General features: G+C 30.1%; 2 protein-coding genes across 2 annotated transcripts; both read right to left on the bottom strand.

Moving 5' to 3' along the window:
* Nucleotides 1–542: 542 nt before the first annotated feature.
* Nucleotides 543–3,602, bottom strand: LOC105975124 (transcription factor MYB90-like). The gene is made up of 3 exons (XM_088821675.1): nucleotides 3,433–3,602; nucleotides 3,216–3,345; nucleotides 543–1,107 (listed from the first exon to the last, which is right to left on the bottom strand). Exons 1-3 carry the CDS (start codon nucleotides 3,557–3,559, stop codon nucleotides 543–545), a joined length of 822 nt encoding a protein of 273 aa, XP_088677801.1. The 5' UTR covers nucleotides 3,560–3,602.
* A 12,164-nt stretch (nucleotides 3,603–15,766) lies between these two features.
* LOC105973904 (transcription factor MYB75) lies at nucleotides 15,767–17,316 on the bottom strand. Its single transcript, XM_012998949.2, has 3 exons — nucleotides 16,885–17,316; nucleotides 16,614–16,743; nucleotides 15,767–16,375 (listed from the first exon to the last, which is right to left on the bottom strand). Exons 1-3 carry the CDS (start codon nucleotides 17,021–17,023, stop codon nucleotides 15,781–15,783), a joined length of 864 nt encoding a protein of 287 aa, XP_012854403.1. The 5' UTR covers nucleotides 17,024–17,316; the 3' UTR covers nucleotides 15,767–15,780.
* Between the last annotated feature and the right edge of the window lie 7,641 nt (nucleotides 17,317–24,957).

Below are 24,957 nucleotides of genomic sequence, written 5' to 3'. Positions count from 1 at the left end.
AGATTTTTTTTTATTTCAAAATAATTGTCGCTTTACAATTACAATGGAATATTTATTGGTTTTTCTCAAATTTGCCCTAATGCTATTAACAAAATTAATGATGAAGCGATTAACGAAATTGGTTTTTTAGTTATTTATTATAGTTTTTTTCTAGAATCTATTCACATTTATTGATTTTGAAAACTGATACAGATGTAGTGATAGAAGCGACTAAGATTGATAGCTAAACAAGATTGGAACTCGTCGAACAGTTCACGAATGAATAGAATAAAATTTTACAAAAGCCAGAATAAAATAGTAAAATTAAAACAACGATAATAATAAATGTATTATTGAAATTGCCAATTAAATGATTGAAGAAGCTCTTGAAGGACAACAATAATCTTGAAAACGGATACAATATGTAGACGACTAAACAATCTTATTAAACTAAAAGATCGCGCGCACATGCATGCATTGATCTTATTCGTGACTCGTGATATATATATATATATATATATATATATATATATATATATATATATATATATATATATATATAGCTAGAGTTCCCAATCATGGAGATCTAGGGATAAGTTACTAAAAAGATCTTGATTTACGTAGTTATTTCCGGGAGAAAACATAGTAGTTGGTTCATCGGTAACGGGCGGGTACTCGTCGGTAAACAATGACGAATTTGCCCCTTGCCCATTTTCTTCGGCTATTTCAAGCAAGTTTCCCCACCACCGAATGCATTCATCTGCTTTTTCATCATCTTCTTCTTCTTCTTGTATTACTGGTAGAAATGGCTCCTTGTTTTTGAGATTATTATTATTATTATTATTATTATTATTATTATTATTATTATTATTATTATTATTATTATTATTATTATCATCGACATTCACCGGACAGTATTCTGGTACTTGTTGAAATAACTTGGACAAGGTCCGAGGTATGGGTTTGAAGATGTTACAACTCTGAGTTGTGGTTTTGATCCCCGCTGAGCTTTCGCCTCCGGCGATGGCGGCGGCGGCGGTGGCGGACTGCTTTTCAAAGTGGGTTTTCCAGAAGTTCTTGATATCGTTGGCTGTTCTTCCAGGGACTCTACCAGCAATTAATGTCCATCTGCATATATATATATATATATATATATATATATATATATATATATATATATATATATATATATATATATATATATATATATATATATATATATATATATATCAAATGTTAATTATATTAATATATCTACCAACTATTATTCATTATTAACAAATTAAATGTGTAGAATAAAAGTCAAATTTCCCTTTATATAAATATTTTACAATTTATAAATTAAAATAAAAATTCCTTATTAGGCTGTATGTACTAGTTTTATAACAGTGACTCAACATTTATTTGACAGTGCCTCATCATAAAAAATAACAACAGAGTACCAATTTTTTCGAATTATAAATAACAACCATTACACAAATAAATAAATTATATATATGTGTGGGGTTTTTTTTAGTTGGGAGTAAAGATTAAATACTCAACAACCTTACATATAATTCAAAAATAAAATATTTTTGAGTTATGTTGTAAAAGATTAAACAATGACACTACAAGAAAAAGTTGCATTAGCGACACCCAATTGTGACAAATACAAAAGTTGTCACTTAATCCTTATTTATCGTCAATATAGACCATTAACGACATCTCGTTAGTGACAAGTATAGTGACAACACTTTTTGCCTAATTATATGAAAAATAGGTGTTGTCACTCAAAAGTTTTTATTTTTTTATTTTTTTATTTTTTTATTTTTTTTCTGTCATGACAGATAAATATGTTTTTGTAAATGTATTTAATAATAAGATAAAAGAATATTAATAATGACATATCTTATTATGTTTTCAAAAACAAAAAGGTAATCATATTATCTTTTTTCTTCATATTTCATATTTTATACTATTTTTATTGACAATATATTATATTATACTTATAAATTATAATAGATAAATATGTCTTGCTAGACAGAAATAAGAATTTTATTGTGGTAAAATATTAGATTTTTGAAAGGGTAGAAGAAGTTCACCTGTGTATGTATTCTACTGGGTGGTGATACTCATGGCAATGGGGGTATTTTAGTCAATAATCATTAGCAAATCAATTAACATATCGCTACTACTATTAAGTACAAAATAAACACATGCAACAAGGTTTGTTGCAATTAGTATCCCTATGTTACATCAAATTGTTAAAAAAATGCTCATATTATTTTTATTTTTTTGTCACATAACCCTAAATAGGGGAGGGGTACTAACTCCCAAAAACAAAAAAATCATAGGGGTTTTGTCAATAAAATATCATGTTTTTTTTTTCTTTTTTTCTTTTTGTTTATATATATAGCAATTAGGTATTACACAAAGATACTAATTATTGTAATACTCCACATTTTACAATAAATCTTTCTATTCATCAATGAAACCAAAATCACATACCAAAAAAGACCAAAAAGTATTACACTTCACAAACACCATGGAATATTCACAACTCAAGTAGATTTCAAGGTGTTATTTGCACTTTAACCAAAATATAACTCTAAATTTTTCTACGAGTTAATAATTTCGGATTTGAAGTAATAGTTATGCCTTGTTGGGTGACGATCTCAATTAAAAGTTTAATCAAATGGTTAGGAATGGTGAACCATTCAGTATTTATATCTCCAAGGTCCCGGGTCCCTCCACCCCACCCAAGTACAGGTAAAATACTTTTCAAGCGTTGCAATTGCCTCTTAAAAATGGGTGGCAGCGAGATTCAAAAACTTAAATTTATTTTATTTTACTTGACTCTAATTCTATATGTTTGCTTAACCAAACATATATAATAGTCAATTGACATGGAATTTCAAATCTCTTTCCACTTTGAATCATTTCAAACCTTTTCAATTTGAACTCATTTCAAATTCCTCCACTCAAAACCAACTCAAGAACTCATGGCCATTATATATATATAGACCTGGTCTATATATATGTATCTACATATATGTGTATATGATCATTTCAAAAATTTCGAAATCAAAACTATATTTATCAATATGCATGGTAACACAAGATTGTCAACAATTATAACATGCCACACAGACACACACATATATATATATATATATATATATATATATATATATATATATATATATATATATATATATATATATATAAATATATATCATAATTGTAAAAAGACTTGCCTATTGCCGAGCAACTTATGAAGGCGAACAATGAGGTCGACTTCGTCTTGGTTAAAGATTCCTCTTTTGACATTGGGGCTCAAATAATTTAACCATCTCAGCCTGCAACTCTTCCTGCATCTGTTCAACCCTGCAAACAAAGTAAAACATGCAAAATATATCGAACGAAGAAACATATAAATAATGATAATAATAATGATAATAATAACAATAATACCAGCTCGGAGAGGGACAAGATGCCATTTTCCCTCTCCGTAAGTTTGAACGCATTTGCGGAGTAGATTATCTTCTTCATTTGTCCATGCACCTTTCTTAACTCCAAGAACTTCTTTGTTTTTCTCCATTTACAATTAGGTTTTCTTTCTATATATATTAGTACAGCGTACGTATGAGACTGGCAATGAGAAGTATATATAATGTTTTTTCGTGAACTGCATGCTTATGTTGTCCCATTCATTTGCCTGACGTGGATATTTGCCCACCACATTTTTTTTTTTTTTAATTTTTGTTTTTAAATTCAAACTAAGCTTCAAAATTCACTAGTAAAAAAATGGCTTTTTACTACCGATTTTTTTTTTTTTTTGGCTAGGATCAGAAACCGTAACAAAAGATACATTTAGCTACAGGACAATCTTAGAGTCATAGTAATTGCTAGGATTCACCGTAGAAAAGTTTTTGCTACTCCCGTATATGCTAGGAGGAAAATTTAAATGTGTGGCAAAAACATCTTGAATTACTACGAATTTGGTACATTTTACTACGGTTAATGGTCGTAGTAAAAAGCTTTATTTTTTTTCAACTAGTGATTCTTGGTGTTAGCAAGTGATTGTCCTGTTTTCAAGTTCGTCACGTTTCGATTAATTGCTGGGGCGTGTTATATATTATATTATAGAACTCTTGTAATATTTATGATTCTAGTATGATTCATGGTTTCTATTATGCCTTAATTCTCTCTTTTTCCAATTCTATTCATTCTATAGTTGACTTTAATGAGTTTTTCATCTTATAGTTGCATGGATCGAATTAGTTTAGATTAGATTAATTGTATTAGTTATATATCTACTAGCTTGTTGATTAATTAGTTAATAAGACGATACCTAGCTTCTTTAATTTCTATATATTAGATGTATGTATAGTAAAATTGTTAAATTTTGTTAATGTAACTTTCCTATGTTGACTATAATTACATCATAACTTTTAAGTATTTTATAAGTGATAGTAAAATATAATTTATTTCTTTTTAGTCATTATCCACAAAATTAATTGCATAGAGTAAGGTCTCATTTGAACCATTTAATACGCCAAAAATGACAATACATAATTAATTATTTCATTTACGTGTGAGCTATAATCTCCTTGCATGGCCTTAAATAGTTTAATTTCATCTAAATTGTGAATTATATTATTTAGATTCTAAGGGTTTTTTTCTTTTTTTTTTTTTTTTTTTTTTTTTTTTTGTGATAAATCAGTACGTAGAACTAACCACACCAATTTATATGTCTACAAATAGATTAAATAGAGGACTCGTTCTATGCATAATATCTATACGCCTAATAGCTAATATATAAGTGAATAAATGTAAATGCATAATGGTTGCTCAAATACATTCTAAATTTAATTAAATCATGATAAGAAAAAACTTATTAACCAAACATTATAAAATTCATTACATTAAGCATGATTTTGAAATATCAACCCTAACATATAGTGAATTCAATATTGTTGGGTGGCAAATAATATTGTTGACTGGTTTAAAATAGAAAATATGGAAACCGAAGTGATTTTTGTTGTAGTACGATGTACAATTTTCGAGAAACACAATATATATATATATATATATATATATATATATATATATATAATGGGGGCACGGATTTTTTTAGATGTAATGCGATGGCAGACAGGTAAATATGTTTATGAATGTTATTTAAAATAGTACAAGTTTTAACTGTAATATTTTATTTTATATTTGAAGGATAAATATGAGAAAGTACCATAAATTTACATAACAATATGAAAAAAAAAATGAAGGACCAAAATTAATTAACAAAAGGTTAGAGGGGCCAAAAACCATATTTTTACAAAATATTCCTAAAATATACCTTTTACTTTTTCTAGGGTGAATTACGGCTACCCTCTTGAGGTAAGGTTAAATTACAAAAAAATCTCTCATGTTCGGGTAATTACAGCCAACCTTTCAACTATGAATCTTCTTACATGTCCATCATTATATTGTCGATTTCAACTTAATCTTCTAGCTTATGTGAAAATATTCTCTAATTTGTACTCATTTTGTGCAAAAATGCAGTTTTTGATGCACCACAATCTGGTATTTACAAGTCAAGAGACATATTTTATGATTATCTTATTTCAAAATGTGGAGCTCGAATGGGGTAAAACAGGTACAACCTGGAGAATATTTCACAAAATTTAGAAAATTCCACTAAATTCATATTGCAAGTGTGGACGTGTGTAAGAAGATTCATAGTTGAAGGATGGTTGTAATTATCCAAACATGAAGGGTTTTTCGTACTCTGACCTTACCTAAGGAGGTAGCCGTAATTTATCCTTTTTTTTTTTTTTCAAATCTTGGGAGGCCAGACCACCTACCAGTTTCTCTATTTTCCCAATTCGTAACAAGGTTTGAAATATTTTAAGAAAACACAAAGAGGAAGAGAAAAATAAGACGAAAGAAAACAAGCTCGTGCTTCCTTGCATATACACCTACTAAGTTAGCCCTTAGAGAAACTATCCATTTAAACCATAACTATATGAACTTCTTCACCACATTTCTCTCTACCACCATCGACCCACCACCCACCATGGCACCACCAACCACCCACCACCCCCAGAAAAATTAAAATAAGAGTTTGTTGTATGTTCTTATAAAGTTAGCTACCAGTCTACCAGGTAGTTCCCATTGAAATTTTTCCACTATTACAACCACCCTGATGTATGGTCAAATTACGAAAAACTCCCTCTTGTTGGATAATTACATCTACCCCGTAATTATTAATCTACTTACATATCCACTCTTATGATGTTAAATTCAACATAATCTTGTAGATTCTTTGGAATGTGCTCTAGTTTGTACTCGTGTTGTGTAAAAATACAGTGATGCACCACAATCTGATATAATATATATACAAGCCAAAAAACACATCTTATGATCATCTTCCTTCAAAATGTGGAGCTCAAATGAGATAAAACGGGTACAAAAGTGATAATATTTCATTCCATATAATCAAGAAGATTTCACTAAATTTGAAACCGCAAGGACGAACGTGTAAGAAAATTTATAGTTAAGGGGGTTATTATAATTATCCAAACAGGAAGGGAGTTTTCATAATTTTTACCATACTTCAGTGGTGATTGTAATTTATCCAATTACAAATCTTATTTTCAGTTCTACACACGAGGGTGTAGCTTTCTACATTTAAGTCACAAATATTAGAAAATTTCAAAGCGAATAAAAGATTCAAAATTTTAACAAAAAAAAAAATAAAAAAAAAATTATTAAATATAGCACGTACGAGCGAAAGAAGAAAGCAAGAAGTATAGTAGCCAACCAAACACCATAACTTAGGGTGCGTTTGCTTGCCAATATAAAATTAGAAAAATTAGTGAAATTTTTTTATTATTTTATCCCATCATGGAATAGTTAACAAAAACCTCTCTAAAAAACAAGATAAACCATGATAACATAACATTTATGAATCGACCAAACAATTGTTATTAAAGAAATCAAATATCAAACAAAGTTGAATTATTTGGTTAATTATGGTTAATCTTCCTAACCAGACGAGGAGATTAATTTATCTTTTAGAAATAACATCCAAGTAATTGGGTGAAGGGAGTAATTTGACTTGCCCCTACAAATCAACTATTACTAGACATCAACACACCATGGTTTTTTCATTTCAAAAAATCTTTCATAAATTCGTATTTTCAAAACACTCTCAAATTTTATTTGACATAAGTCCAAAATGAAATAAAATCAAATAAAGGGAACTCGTATTAGGATTTTCTCTTCATTTTTTAAATTTATTTTTTCTAACTTTTTTCTTTTCAAAAAGAAAAAAAATCGGCGACTAGTCGCCGGAGCTCTGATCAACAACATTATTATAAGAAATGATTATTCAACATGGTATAATTGCCAACCCATATAAAACTTTATGTACTTTTTGAAATTTTGGTGGCACACAATCATTAAAAAATTCCACATATTTTTTAAATTTCAGCCAAAATAGTATTATTTTGAAGAGGAATTAAATTCTAAACGGACTCCCCATTATTTTGAGAAAAGCAGACCCCATTCAGGGCTTGACACGTGGAATATTAACTTATTTAAAAATTAACTAATTAATCAATTACGTGGCTAATCTAGGTTAGGACTCCTTTGAATACTAAACGGCATAAGAGAGCAAAATAAAAAAAGAGGAGCAAAGACGACCAGGAACAGAAGCAAACGAGAACATCGATTTCAGAAGAAAAGACGTGGATTGACGGACAAAATATTTATCAACACATAGAAACATCATATACAATTTTCTTTAAGGTATGTTCTATAATAATCTTTTTTGGGAATTATATGTGTTTGTTTAAATCTTTGATTAAAATATTCAATGAAATTTTGAACTATTTGGAGTTCAATACTCTATCCGGAACAGAGATACATTATACATTAGTTTAAAAGTTTTATTTTTTTATTTTATTTTGACATGCTTCAAATTTGTGTGCGAATATTTTTTTTTTGCTCAAATATAAATATATATTGATCAAAAAAGCAAAATATTATTAACAACGCAAATGATTGTTTCAGTAAATGAGGGTTTCAAAGAAAATTATTTTATTAGATTTTTAGCAAAATACATTCAGTATTTTAATTCATAGTAAAGAAGAAAAAAAAAGTTAAATGAAAAATACAGTAAAACTAAAGGAGAAAAATTACAGTGGTGGTTTAGTAGCATAGGAGAAGATGGGATGTTTGTGGCAAAAGAAAAAAAAATAGTTGGATTTATCTTATCCATCACACGTATTCAACCATGATTTAGGAGTTTCCTTGCTTTTAAAAGTGGTCCCACAAAAGAAAGAACAATAAACCAATATTTCACTAATATTTTCCACATGGCAAGTTGTAATTGGTGTCTGTTTTTTGGGCATAAATGGGGAGTCCGTTACAAATTTGCTCCCTTTTGAAGATGATTAATTCAGTAATTTCATTGGCTTCTTTTGATCAACCCGCGAAATAGTCGCCCTCTCCAAGTTAAATTATATTGGCATAATTTTTACAAAACCCCTCAAAACTAAAAGACATGCGAGCGCTTTTTTGACGAAACTTTCTAAAATATATGGCGCGCGGGATAAGAACGAAATAGACATGCGAGTGTTTTTTTAATGAAACTTTTGAAAATATATGGCGCGCGAGGTAAGAACGAAAAAAACATGCGAGCGCTTTTCTGATGAAACTTTTCAAAATATATGGCGCGCGAGCTAAGAACGAAAAATACATGTGAGCGCTTTCCTTATGAAACTTTTCAAAAAATATGGCGCTCGAGATAAGAACGAAAAAGACATGCGAGCGCTTTACTAATAAAACTTTTCGAAATATATGGCTCGCGAGATAAGAACAAAAAAGACATGCGAGCGATCGTCTAATGAAACTTTTCAAAATATATGGCACGCGAGATAAGATAGATGTAGACATGCGTTCTTGATGAAACTTTTTACAATATATGGCGCCCTAGACACGAACGAAATCCCGCCCAAAAGCCAAAAAAGAAAATTTATGTTTTGGGAGGGTGGGACCTCTCTATGTTTCCTTTTACTATTAGAAGATGTACATGATCAGAAATATGACTCTGCTCATGGGCTTTAATTTTGTTTCATCACCATTGCAGGCATTTATGATTCCTGGGGTTCTACTGGAGATTGAGGAGGGGTGAATTAGTTGTGTTCCAAATGATGGTAAAAACATGCATTAAAAAGGTTATGTGTATATAAATGATTGATAATATCAATATCTTTGAAACACGTGGATTATTTCCACATTTTGTTTTTAACCTTCTTATTTTCTAAACTAAATTTTAGTTATTGAATAAGTAGTGCTTAGTGGGTTAAGTATAGTGCTTAGTGGGCTAAGTATAATACTTAGTGGGCTAAGTAGTGCTTAGTGAATTTAATTGTGGATTTTATTCTAACTTCCTAACTAACCCATTTTCTTGAGTGCTCTTGTGGTTGGTTTTCTTGCAGATCATGGGCTGAGGAGTGGAAGCTTGAAATGTCTATAAATACCGATTTGAATACTCAATGAAATCGATCGATCCCGAAGAAAAGAAAAACACCGAGAGCTGAAAAGAATACATGAGTGTTTTAGTGTGTTTTTAGGATCGGTTGGTTGTACTCCTCATGAGTACAATCTTTACGTACTCCTTATGAGTACATTCTTTACGTACTTCTCATAAGTACATTCTTTGTAGTCTAGATTGTTTAGTATATATGTTTCTAGACTTGGTTGTAAGAATGATCAAGATAGTGATTCATTCATAAGTTCTTTACGTACTCCTCACGAGTACATCTTTGAAATCTAGAATTTTTTATATTTTTCTTTTTGTATCTAGATTTGAATGTAAGAATGATCATGAGAATGGTTCATTCATAAGGAAGAAGTTTTCGCACCTCTTCTGTTTGTATTCTTGGAATACTGATTTTAATATATTTTTCCGTCCTGTAAAGGGCAAGTTCACAAGTCTTTACTTGTGAACATTTTTTAATTCTGAGTATTGTTTCTTTATATTTCCGCTGCATGTTTGCTTAAGTGTCATAACACTTAAAATAACACCTCTGTATTAAACGAATTCGGGACCATAAATTTTTTCAATCTTGTACAAAAAATGAAGAAAATCCCTCGGCCCCGTCCCTTGGGGCGACAAGTGTTTGATGGAAAAATGTAAATTATGGTGATTCAATGGCCCGTTAAGGTAGTGGACCCACAAGGAACCAATATTCATTGGAGTTGAAATTCTCACACTGCGGCTGTCAGAATTTGATTTTAGAACCTTGTAGCAAATTATCACCTACGGAACCAGTTGAACTACACCCATGCGGACATATTAATATCCAGGGGGGAACCAGGATTAGAAAGTAGGGGGGGGCTAACTAAAATTTCGGGGTTCGAGGCAGCGCCCCGAAAATTTTTTTAGGTTCACAAGACATTGAAAAAATAGGTTTATACTGCGAAAAAAATTACGACACATATCTATAATATAATATATATCTATCATTTATATAAAATTATGGAGAATAAACAAAAAAGTAAGAGTTAAGAAACATATATACAAAATCTTTGGGGGGGTCAAAAGTAATATTCAAAAAATATTAGGTCAAAATAGCTAAAAAAAATATTTTTTTTTCTTGCCCCCCCCCCCCCCCCCCCCCTAAGAAGCTCCGCCAGTGTTAATATCTCTATTTATGCACCCTTATAATTAATTGATTTGAGTTTATTCTATGCTACATCGGGTAAAATATATCGGGTAGATCTTTACCATTTATATACACACAAACACACACACCTACATTGGTTTGTGTGTGTGTGTAGATAAACGGTAAAAAATCACCATGTGTGGTCTTCACTGTGTGTAGTATATGAATAACCGACTTGAGCAAAGACCAAAAGATAATAAAAAATAATTAAAAAAAAATAGTAAATGATTTGATATTGTCTCAAAGTAGACAATAAAGATCATCGCAATATGGTTTGATACTGTCCCGCAAGGTATAGTTTAGTGGTTTGAGCAAGTGAATTTGGGTCTATTAATTCTAGTTTGAATCCCAACGTTAATGACGACGAGATTCGATTATCTTTACTCATTGTTGTGTGACAGTTACGTACGTAATTGTCTATAGTCAATAAATCAACTATGTTTTTTTTACAGTTGATTTATTGTTTTTAAGTCCAATATACGGTTTAATATTTTAATCAACTAGAGTCGATTAATAAATTAACCACGCAAACGGTATAGTCAATTTACATCCAGTTTATTTCAGAATTTTGCCAAAAAACATATATGGAGAAGGATATCACTAATTATTTTCAAAGTGTGGACCTAGCTCGGTTTAGGGGACATGTCTCTTTCACCAATAAGCACATCACTTTAATATTTATTATAAATAAAGGAAACACTCATGTATATCCCAATATTACCCTCAACCATTTATACTCAATTCTTAATTGTAACCCCAATTTAATCAATTTTGTCCACAAAAATCCAATTTTGACCACAAAAATTCAATTTTGACTTTTTTTTGGAGCATTATTTGAATATGCTCCAATTTCATCCTTTAACTTAATTTAATCTCAATTTGACCTCAAATTTCACAAATTATTCAATTTTGACCCAAAACTTTTTTTTTTCACAAACATTTTTTTTTCAAAAAACAAATTTTGCCGCCGGATTCCGCCGTTGACCGGCGGTCAACGACGGTCGCCGGCGTTGATTTTAAAAAAAAAAATTCTTTCTGTCTTCCGGATTTTTTCGCCGGTTTCCGGCGGTCTTTTTTAGTGTTTTTTTAAGTTTTTTTTTTTGGCTTGTTTTGTTTTTCCACGTCCGCCGCTAAACGTTGACCGTAATTGTGCTGTCATTGACGGTAAATTAACGTAATTGTACTGTCAATCATAGTTAATTGATGTAATTGTACTACCGTTGACATTACATTTATGTAATTGTGCTGCCGTTGACAGTAAATGAATGTAATATTATTATTTTTTATTTTTTATTGTTTTTTTTTATTTTGTTTGATTTGTTGACAAGTCAACGTAATTATATTACTGTCGTTGACAGTAAAATAATTGTAAACACAATTAATATTACTGTCAACAACATCAATATTATTATTTTTTTGGGGTTTTTGTTTTGTTTGAGTTATTCACGGAGTAACGTAATAATATTACTGACTATTATTGTAATATTACTATAAACACAATAATATTACTGTTGTTGACGGTAATTATATTATTGTTGTTATAGTAATATTGCTATCAACCACATCAATATTATTATTTTGTTTGGATTTTTTGTTTGGTTGAGTTATTCACGAAGTAACGTAATAATATTACTGTCTAATATTGTAATATTACTGTGGTTGACGGTAATATTACTTCTGCTATAGTAATATTACTGTCACTCACAGTAATATTAATTCTTTTGGTTTTTTTTATTATGTTTACATTTGTTGAACGGTCAACATAGTAATATGACTTTATTACACAATAATAATGAGTTTTGTTGTGTTAATATTAATGTGCTAGAGATTAATATAACAATATTATTGTGTTAAACTATAGTTTAGTTAATTTTACTGTGTTTAACAGTAAGATAGTTAATATTACTGTCAATCACAGCAATATTGTTGTTTAAACGAAAAAAAAAAGTTACAGAAAAAAAGAAAAGAAGAAAACGAAGAAAAAAAAATTAAAAAGTCAACGCCGGAACCCGGCGAAAAAATCCGGAAGAAAGAAAGAAAAAAAAATTGAAAAGTCAACGCCGGAGACCGGCGTTGACCGCCGTCAACGCCGGAATCCGGCGGAAAAAAAAAGTTTTTGAAAAAAAAAATTTGAAAAAAAAAAGTTTGGGTCAAAATTGAATAATTTATGAAATTTGGGGTCAAATTGAAGTTAAATTAAGTTACAGATGAAATTGGAGCATATTAAAGTATGAGGGGTTATTTTAGTCCTTTACAAAAATCTGGATCATGTGTGGACTTATTGGTAAAAAAAAATTTTGTTTTGATCTCTTTATAAATAAGTACCCATTGATGGGCTTATTTGTAAAGACCCCTACATCTTATATATAAAATAAAGAAATGCTGGGCAACCCTTAAAAAATCCTATGAAATGAAACCACCCAACCATTGGCGGAACTTGATAGGGACATGGGGGGCCGTTGACCCCTCCAAATTTTTTTTTAGATATTTGGTACTAAATGTTTTGAATATTACTTTTGCCCCCAAAAGTTTTTGTAAATATTTATCTTGACCCATTATTTTTTTTGTTTTTTCTCCAAAATCTTATATAAAATATAGATAAATGTATCATATTTAATATAAAATATAAAATAAGATGGTTAAAACTTGTATTATTTTAAATAAAATTTATGAATATTACTTATTTTTGAATTTTTTTTGTCTAACGCCTTAAAAAAAAAGATGAGATCGTGCCATGAAATCTCCGAAATATTTTGAAAATAATATGTGCAGTATATTATTAGAATTATTTTGAATTAATTTAGATTTTTTTGTGATGATTAATATATATATATATATATATATATATATATATGATATTTTAATTAAAAATTAGTTATATAATTACCCCTTTGTATTAAAATAATTAGCAGTATGCCTCCATATATGTTGTGTTTTTTAAAGCACATCGGTCCAGGTCCTTATCTCTAAATTTATTGTGAACTTATGGGAAATGACCAAATTACTCTTACAAAAGAAATATTTCAAAAGAAAAAAAAAATTCCCAAAATAAATTTTGAGGGTATTTTTTTAAGGGGCTATTTTCACAAAACCCCCCTCATTGTATTTCAGTAGAGGGATAACCCAAATTCAAATCACATATTTGAGATAAATCCAAATAATTCAATAACCCAATAGTACCCCTGTAGAGGCACGTGGTATTTATTAATCAGCCAAAACTTGTAAAATCACAACCTATTACCACGTTGCCGAAACAACTCCTACAATTTCTCCAAAAAAAGTGGGTTTCGGCAACAGTAATTTTGGATTCATGTCTTTCATGTAGTGTGTGTGTCCTTTTCAATATATATGCATTACTTAGAATAGTTGTTTTTAAAGTGAATTATTTGCTTGAAAATAGTGGCTTTCAGCAACATGTTTTGGATTCATGTCTTGTATGCGGTTTATTCTTTTTAAACATGAAAACCACTGTATAAATAGCTATATAAATATGAAAGCCACTATGTATAAACAGCTATATAAACATGAAAACCACTCTGTATAAACAACCATATAAACATGATAACAACCCTGTATAAACAATTATATGAACATGAAAACCACTCTGTATAAACAGCTATATAAATATGAAAACCACTCTGTATAAAACTATATAAACATGAAAACCACTATGTATAAACATCAATATAAACATGAAAATCGCTCTGTATAAACATGAAAATCGCTCTGTATAATTAACAAAAACCACTATATAATTAACGAAAACCGCTATATAATTAACGAAAACCATTACGAAAAATCCACTATAAAATTATCGAAAACCACTATATAATTAAAATACTCCATTGCAAAAAATCCATCACAAATATATCAAAATCCACTATGTAAATAACGTAACCCACTAAGAAACTCTACTACAAACTATCAAACTATAAATTCTAACAAGCCGACTATGAAACAACCATCTTCTCTCCCATAAACGAGCATATTCGATGTAATCTTCTTCTTCTTACATTTCTCAAGCCATCATCCACCTAGTCATCTCCTTCATGTTCACTCCACCTGCTCAAGAAACAAAAAATACTATTCAATGTGCTGGGAGATGAACATCAAAATTTATCAAAATAATATTTAAGAATTTCACTCTAAATAAACCACTTTGACTTATAAAATTAATAAGTTTGGGGTCGGGATTACCATCACTTCAAATATAGACGAAGAAAGAGTTCCTACAAAATTTTACAATTATAATTACTTTTATATACTTCATATAGTTGACTAATTCTATTGACGACCACTTTATTTTTCCTTTTTAATAAAAATCCAAAAAGAAAAGAAAATAAATATTACATATAAATTTTCCACCCGAGGAAAATGCAACAAAACTTTGCGGGGTTTTAATAGAATTCAAAATCATTTTTTTATTTTATAACTACACGCCAATTGTATGAGATTACCTCAGATGAAGTATTCGTTGGCTTCAGATCTGAAAAAAAAAAAAACAGATCTGGCGAGGCAATAAACACAAGATGGTGACGCGTTGGTGGTGGATTAAACAGAATATTGAGGAAAAGTTTGTAAATGGCGGCGGTTCGTTGATGAATAATTCCTCAGATCTCGCGTACTTCTTCGTTGCTAGCAGCGTGCAACAAAGGCGCAGTGGAGACAGATCAGTAACACTTCGCGGTGGCGATGAAGATTTTTTTATTGGAGGCAGAATTGGAAGCAGAGATGAATAACTAGGGTTTTGAGAAATATGACAGAGAGTAAAATGGTTGGGGGTTATGAAACGTGAAGTTAAAAAAAATATATGGAATAAGAAAAAAAATGGATAGGGGTAAAATAGGTGGTTCAAATGGAATGGGGCTATTATAAAAAGGGTTTTTTTTTTGGATTTATCCAAAGACAACTTGCAAATGAGGGGGTTTTCCCTAATAATCCCTTTTTTTAATCGAAGAAGTGAAAAACAGCTGTTTACTAATCGAAGAGTATATGTCGGCCGGGATCAGCATGCATGCATGAAAAAAAACAAAAACCAAAAAAAACAAATTATTATATTGCAATGAAAAAGATAGCACATACATCAATAATCATGGCAGTTTAAAAGTTCCCAAACATCAACATCTAAGAATAAACCACTATCATTCAAACAATCATTATTATTATTATTATTATTATTATGAGGAGGAGGAGGAGGCGGTGGTAGTCCCGGCGATAACAACGGCGTCGTTTCAATAAGTGGGTGGTACTGCTGGTCGGAAAATAACAGCGGCGGCGGAAATTCTGCATCATCTAGTTTTTCAGTCATTTCCAGCAAATCACCCCACCACTTATTAATGCTTTGATCATCTAATAATTCCTCTACATTATTATTCTTGAGTTTATTATTAATATCTTTATCATTTATTATTATTGTTTCCTTTGTTAATTTGGACGTCGTTACTATTACTTCATCGCTCGGATAATTAATTATATTATTATTATTATTATTGGACACGGTCCGTGGACGGGGCCTTATGATGTTATTCGCGGTGATCGTTTTCACGACGACGGCCGTTCTAGAACTTTCTCCAACGGCGGTGGTGGGTGACGTGGATATCTTGTGGAAGTGGGTGTTCCAGAAGTTCTTGATGTCGTTCGCCGTTCTTCCCGGGACTCTACCAGCAATCCATGACCATCTGCATATATAGTCGTCATATTAATCTTATTATTGGATATATTAATATTAAATGATACATTTCACTAACAACCTTCAGCTTCTATCCTTGTGTTGGTCATTCAATTCAGTTATATATAACTTATAACATTTATAAGTATATTAGAGAGAGAGAGAGAGAGAGAGAGAGAGAGAGAGAGAGAGAGAGAGAGAGAGAGAGAGAGAGAGAGAGAGAGAGAGAGAGAGAGAGAGAGAGTTGCCTGTTTCCGAGCAAGTTATGAAGGCGAACAATGAGATCGATTTCGTCTTGGTTGAATATTCCTCGTTTAAGATTCGGCCTCAGATAATTTAACCATCTCAATCTGCAACTCTTCCTACATCTGTTCAGCCCTGATATATGCCCATGTATATAATATATGTAACAAATAAATAGATCTAAGATCGTATGAAAAAGAAGAAGAAAAAAACATAATATTATTTATAAAATCAAAATTTGAAAAAAATAATAATATATAATATGATGATTATTACCAGTTCTGAGAGGGACAAGATGCCACTTTCCTTCTCCGTAGGTTTGAACGCATTTCTTCAACATTTGATCTTCTTCTTTTGTCCATGCACCTTTCCTCACTCCCCCAACTACTCCTTTGTTTTTTTCCATTTCTTTCATTTTTTGGTGCCTGTGCAAATATTGAACTGGGCGTACTTTATAATATTATATTAATTAATGCACGTGAAATAAAATGGAAGAAAAACAAATTATTACTATTTCTATTTAAAGACCAATACATTATATATATCTATCTATATAGTGCTGCTGCTAGTGCTATATAGTGGTTCTTGTCTTCTATTTTACGGACACATTGTTGATATTTCATATTCAGCAATTTAAATGCAGTTTGGTTTCTGTTGCAATCAATCCTTCCCATTTAATTTCCAATATATTTGATCGCTACTGTACATGTTTTAGTATCTTTATTTCATTTTTTTATTTATTTATTCATAATATTTGTTTTTTTTAATCCAATGTTATGGCAACAAAAATTCTTCACCATCGTCCATTCCGATTCTTCACCCCGCCTCCACCTCCAATCGCCCGAAAAGAACAAAAAAGGCAAAAAAAAATGAAATATTTTAATTATTATAACAAAATCCAAGGAAATGTTAATTAATAAGAAACCTTTGGACAAAAAACATTAAATATTGGCTGAAATATTTTGGTGTGAATAATTAATTAGGTTTCTGAATTTATGGGTTTAGGTTTACAAAAATCAAGGATAAAATAGTCATTTCCCCGCAGGCGATAGCCCACGTAAAATATACGTTATCAGTATCATCATGTGAGGGTCTGTCTGATCAATAATTTTATCTCTCAGAAATAAATAGTTCTGCTACATTATATTATAAATTATATGCATTAATGGTTCGTACCTTCTAAAATAGGGATTATTTCACAAAATCACTCGTCATAAAAATCCAATTACAATGAACTCAAATTTATTTCTTATTTTTTAAATAAATTCAAATCATTTTTTATTAATAAAAATAATAAATTATCACAATTATACCCTTACCATTATAACGTATATTAGGGTTGAATATAAATATACTTATTATATTTTCCCTTAATATCACGTTCTGAATCTCACCCACAAATCTCGCTCCACAAATCTCGCCCTTGAATATAACGTCCATCACTTTTTTTTTTCTCTCTAGATTTTATTTTATTTTTTCTTCTTTTCTATTCACCATTGCAGATTTCCTTCCGTTCACCTCTTCTTCTCTCCCACTGCCTAGCCGCCGCCCAGCCGCCCTAGCCCCGCCCAACACCGCCCCAGCACTCGCCCGGCGCCGCCTCAATCCCCGCCGGGGGCCGCCCCAAGCCCCACCCGTATTTCCTCTCTTCACCGTCGCCGAATGATATCTATATATGCGTGGTAGAAAAAGGTAAATATTTTTTTTCTCGCTTCAATCATATTTATCAATGGTTTTTGGGTTTGTGGGGAAGGTTCCTATTTGATAACGATATTGTGAAAAAGACTATTAATTCTTATAAATTATTTTTTTTCTTGAACATATTGATGCAGTGACCCTCGTCGGCCTTGTTGGTGGTGGTGTACTGATCTTGCACTTTTTCGTGGATATAGTAGTGACTTGCGTTTTAAATAGCGGATTTTTGAATAGTGAATTTATGTTTATTTTTAGTTGTGTTAGTAGTGGATTTACTTATGTTTTTAGTGGATTTCGATAACTTTGTTGTTGATTAATTATGTTATTATTAAAGTGGATTACGTTAATTTTTTCGTAATTGGTCTTGCACTTTTTTCTTGGACATAGTAGTGGTTTACGTTTCTAATAGTGGTTTACGTTTCAAATAACGAGAAGAAGATGATAATTACACGGACTATGCTCTAGGGTTCATTGGAGAGAAAATGGTGTCTTTTATAGTAGGTTTATAGCTTCTTTTTTCGCAGAATTTTAATGTTTTCTTGTTAGAATTCATAGTGGTTTTCGATGTTTGTATAATTTTGTATACATTGTGGTTTTCATGTTTATATAGTTGTTTTATATAAAGTGGTTTTCATGTTTAATATAGATGTTTTCATAGAGTGGTTTTCAAAGTTATAGCGGATTTCAAAGTTTATAGTGGATTCTACTTTGATAAATCTGCTGGATGTTTTTTTAAATATTAAAATAATAAAAATTAATCGAATTAAAAAACAATTAATAAAAAAAATAATTAAAAAAATATTTTTTATTTAAGAAAAGTGGGAATAAAAAAATCATTTAAAAAAAAGAAATTAAGAAAAAAAACTATTAAAAATAAAAATAAAAATAAATATATTTTTTTAAAAATTCAAAATTAAAAAAATGAAATATAAATAAGAAAAAAATAATTTTAAATAAAAAAACCGAAAATAAAAAAATTGCAAAATAAAAGAAAACCATTAAAAAAAAGAAAAGAAAAGAAAAAATAGAATTTGAAATGGAGTAATATGGGAGATATTAAGTGGATTAGTATATTTAAAAAAAATTAATTTTCCTTAATAATAAATGAGGGTACTTTGGATAATTCATGTCAATTGGGTTTATAACAAATATCAATTAATAAAAATGAATTTTTTGGATAATTCATGTCAATTGGGTTTATAACAAATATCAATTAATAAAAATGAATTTATCATTAAGTAGAAATTGAATTAGTTGTGTTTGTCATATAGCCCCTCTAAAATAAGGATTATTTTTTATACACGCCTAGATACCAAATAAATTATGGACAACCCCAAGCTAAAATCATCATTTGACATACCTCTTGGAGAGGCAAAAGTACTATACTAACCTTATATGTAATTTTCGGCCAAACTGCATTCATCATTTCCGATCCTGCATTTAGCATTTTCAATGATTTATTTATTATTATTATTTTTTTTTATAAACCTATTTATTTAATTTATATATATTTTACTTTTTTTTTTAAATCAATATGTTTACTTTATTGAAAAGAACTACATGTAACTGTAGTAAACTATAGTAATTCATAGTTATGTTCTAAATTTTTACCCCATACTAGTCGATCAATTATATACAGACACGAATATTGGCTTATACATAAGAAATTCATAAACCCCAACAACAAAAATTTACAAATTTCAATATTTTTATTATAAATCATCTCATAACCAATAAAATACAATGTAACTACATGTTACTAGCTATATGTAACTAGTAATGCATGTATAGTAATGTATACAGTCTGTTGAACATTGTAACTTCAACAGATGTAACTTCAACCAAAAAAATTGACACCTTCAAGGAGATAATCAATGGCTTTCATTAAGCTGCAATTACAAAATCAAAACAAAAAAAATTGTTTTAGTGCAAATCAACAAAAATTGAAGAAACATCAAAACACTCAAAAATTACCGAGCACAGAGAGAGAGAGAGAGAGAGAGAGAGAGAGAGAGAGAGAGAGAGAGAGAGAGAGAGAGAGAGAGAGAGAGAGAGAGAGAGAGAGAGAGAGAGAGAGAGAGAGAGGCCATAGCTGCGAAATGTTGTGAATTTTAGACCAACCCGCCAATGACTCCTCACCCCAAGCGGCTCCTACCAAAACCCTAGTCGCCGCTAACCACCCAAGGTTCCGCACTCACAAATGAAAAAAATATATAGAAATAAATATGACAATAATAAAATGAACGAAATTACCATCAAAATGTAGATCTCGACAAGAGGAATCTAATGGTGGGTAACCCGTCAAATTCCGACTACCAGAACACAAATTACACCTGCGGCAAGACCCACCGTCGTCGAAATATGCACCGATTGTAAAACGATTTCAGAAACAGATCGAGTTCTCCAAACTGAATGAAATCACCACCACAAGAAAGAGCTCGATGAGAGGAATCTAATGGTAGTTAAACCATCGAATTCCGACTACTGGAGAGAGAGTTATGATTTCGAGAAGCAACTTCACCGGTTGGAGATCTAGGGAGGTGGGATTTAGATATGGGTGTGGAGAGAGTAAGATAGAGACCGATATGAGTTACCTAGGGTTTAAAACTGATTTAAAAGGGTATTCTGGATACTTCAAATCTGCCGGGAGGGTATGTCAAATTATTACCCAAATAGAATGAGTTTGCACTAGAATGTAAACAACACGATGGTTAGTTATATATATTTTCAATATGAGGAGGTCTCCAAAATAATCTCCTAAAATAATGGTGAGCTTATTAGAACTAATAAAACAAATAAGCAATAAAGCAACTTCTCGAATATATAAATTATCGGACAAGTCGTAGAACTGATAAACTTAATTACACTTTCGTATAATAGCTTGCAAACCATCCGAGAGTCATATAGAACAAGGCGTAAGACAACTGATATCACTCTCATATATAATAACATGCAAATAATTATACGAGAGACGTGGACAACACTAGCTTGGCTAACCATGTATATATATGATAAATTCGACCTAACAACTGTCGATTTTAAGAAAATTCAAACATGGATCATTATTAACACAAGCTCACTTAACACTTACCCTAAACGAAAAGTCATCCCTTGCAGCACATCCAATCATTTTCCTCAATTTATGTCTACTTATTACACCTACCCAACCACATTCCTTCCCCACCAGGGGTGGTCAATTAAAAGTTCGGACGTGACATATATATATATATATATATATATATATATATATATATATATATATATATATATATATATATATATATATATATATATATATATATATATATATATATATATATATATTATATATATGATATGCAGGCACAATAGAAACGTTGATATATGGTCATAAATAGTACTATTTGAATAACGATAAACAAGAAAATTCCGAACTAAAAAAGAAATATATATAATGGTACGTACGTTAATTAATGGGGGCCCGACATGTTCACACAATTATACTGTGAAATCCGTCAATCTTTTAAGCATATACCTTTGCTCTTTCTTTGGGCATGCATGCTTCACTTTGCTAACGTGAGCCATTGTTTTTATTTATTTGGGTAAATTACAAACATCCCTGAGGTATGGTCAAATTAAAAAAATTCCCCTATTAAAATATGTATTTATTTATATAGTGTTATTATATCATATGCTCCATATATTCATTTCAAAATTACACGTCGTTTAGAATTTCATCGCACGTATTAAAAAAGGGGCAATTTGCTATAGGTCCCTCTGTATTATAATTTACTAGCATTTTTCCCCCGTGCGATGCACGGGAATTATTTCAAAAGTGAAAACAAAATCAATTTAATGCATAATAAGAAAATATAGTACATTAACATAGTAAAATTTAATCATGTAGTATTATTCATATTTTATATAACATTAGTTTTATTAAATCTTACATATTAAGATTTATAATCCAAATATATAGGTTTAGATTTAACAAATCGAATTTCTATCTTTATCTATTAAGATTTGAGATATATTGATGGAAAATAAGAGACATAATTGTTGAAAATTGGTACCGAAAAAATATTAAAAATAAATAATTACAGAAATATCATTAGGGTTTTTTAGGGTTGCCCAGCGTTTCTTTCTTTTATATATAAGATGTGTGTAAATCCAAGTCAAATTTCCATATTTTAATAAATTAATAATATTTATTGTGGCCAAAATACCCTTAGTTTAAATCAAATCAAATCCTTAAAAAACTATCTATCAAAACAAATTCCCAAGAATCTCTCTTCCAAATATTAACTAAAAATATTAAATTAATTCAAAAAAATATACAATTTATTTACTCTCTATATACAATATTGCATATACAATTTATTTACTCTCTATATACAACAGGCAATTCTCTCTCTGTATATACAATTTATTTACTCTCTATATACAATTTAATATACAATATTAAATTAACTCTCTATCGAAAATTGCTAACAACAATTTATTTACTAAATCATCTCAAATCCTTGTATGTTTTTCTCCTTCTTAATAATATTTCTTCATAAAAAAAATAAAGAAACAAAAGAAGAAGAAGAACAAAAAAAAAAAAAACAGAGAAGAAGAACGAGAGAGAGAGAGAGAGACGTGAGATTAGATACAGAGGAAGAGAAATGAGTGATTAAATATAGGGTGAGAGAAACGTGAGATTGGATAGAGAGAATAAATGAGATTTTTTTTCTTATTAATTGAGGGTGTTTATGTCTATATACTAATTATTATATTTCATTCAGTAATATTCAAATCACAAGAGATGTATTACATTTACTTGTATTAGAGAACTCTTCTGCAACAAGCTCGATAAAAGAAGTATTGGTATATAACCACTGGCGGAACTTGGAAGGGGCATGGGGGGGCCGTTGAGCCCCAAGAAAAAGAAAAAAAATTTAGATATTTGGTACTAAATTTTTTGAATATTACTTTTGGCCCCCCAATATTTTTGTAAATATTTGTCTTGGCACATTATTTTTTTGTTTTTTCTCCAAAATATTTTATAAATTATAGATAAATATATCATATTTAATATAAAATATAAAATAAGATGGTTAAAACTTGTATTATTTAAAAAAAAAAATTATGAATATTACTTATTTTTTAATTTTCTTTATCAACGACTTCAAAAACAAAGATGAGATCGTGCCATGAATCTCCGAAATATTAAGTGCAATATATTATTAGAATAATTTGAATTAATTTAGATTTTTTTGTGATGATTAAAATATGTATATATATATATATATAAGATATTTTAATTAAAATTAGTTATATAAACTTATATTTTGCAATGTTCGGATGGTTATTTTTTTTCGCACTTTATCGTTCAACCAATAAAACTTGGATTAAATATTTTTGACAAGTGGTTAATATTCTTTGATCAATGATAAATTTTCTTAATTGCAATTTTATCTTTATCGATTTTAAAAATGAGTCTCTAGTTATATAGAATCGATCTCAATTCATTCATGAGTGTTTCTAAATTTTGTAAGTGACAATAATATATCAAGAACTCGTGTTTTCGTAAATAAATACGATGCGACTATTCACAATGAACAGTCGCGTTCAACTGAATATGATAAATCAATTTAGAAAGTGTCACTCTTCAATGCAAAGGTGCTACATGTGCTCAAATAACTGTAAATTGAATATTGTAAAAAATAATCAATCAGCTTATCTTGGTTAAGGAATTAATCTTTTTTATCGTATGTCGATTTTTTTAAAAAAAATTATACTTCTAAATTTATATTTTTTGTGAATGAATCTCGTCACGCATGGTTAGATTGGTATTTGGTACATCTAATATCTTTTGTTTTATTTTCAATTATTGTACGAGCGTGAATTAGTTTATTAAAAATAAATATTAATAATTTATTTATGGTTCAAAAATTTAATGTTGTTCGCCGTCTGGAAACTTCCTAATGGTCCTAAATGTGATAATAAGTCAAGGGTAGAGTGGGCGGGTATGGGGCGGGTTTTGCAATCCCCATCCGCGCCCCGCTATGAAAATCCCCATCTCCATCCCCGTAAAAAATCCCCACGGGTATTAAAAGAATCCCCATACCCGTCCTATAAAATCCCCACGGGTATCGGGGCGGGTAAAAATCCCCGTCTATTTTTTCTTTTTTTTTAATAAATAAATATGCAATTTAATGATTTATTTCAACAAATAAATCAATATTTAATTATAATACTAATATTTAATTATATAATGGAAACCTAAAAATCCCCATTTTAACTAATATTTAATATATTCCTACTATTTAATTATTTATATTTAATATAATAATTAAAAAATATATATCATATATATAAATAATGCGGGGTGGGTACGGGGACGGGTACGGGGCGGGTCTACGGGGCGGGTATAGGCAAACCCATCCCCGTACCCGTACCCGGTCCAAAAAAAATTTCAATCCCCATACCCGCCCCATTTTTTTTCGGGGCGGGTAATACCCGAAAATTTCGGGGCGGGGCGGGGCGGGTCAAATTGCCATCCCTAAGTACAACCATGCACCCCTGAGGTATGGTCAATTTACGAGAAAAAAAACCCTTTCGTTTGGATAGTTACATTTGTCCTCCTCAACTTTGATTTTTTCTTACACTTCCACCCTTATGGTGTCAAAT

Source organism: Erythranthe guttata, chromosome 8, assembly GCF_056151865.1.
Source record: "Erythranthe guttata isolate IM_541 chromosome 8, IM_541, whole genome shotgun sequence".
NCBI lineage: Eukaryota > Viridiplantae > Streptophyta > Magnoliopsida > Lamiales > Phrymaceae > Erythranthe > Erythranthe guttata.
Note: the sequence above shows the minus strand (reverse complement) of the source record. Positions and strands in the feature narration are given on the sequence as shown.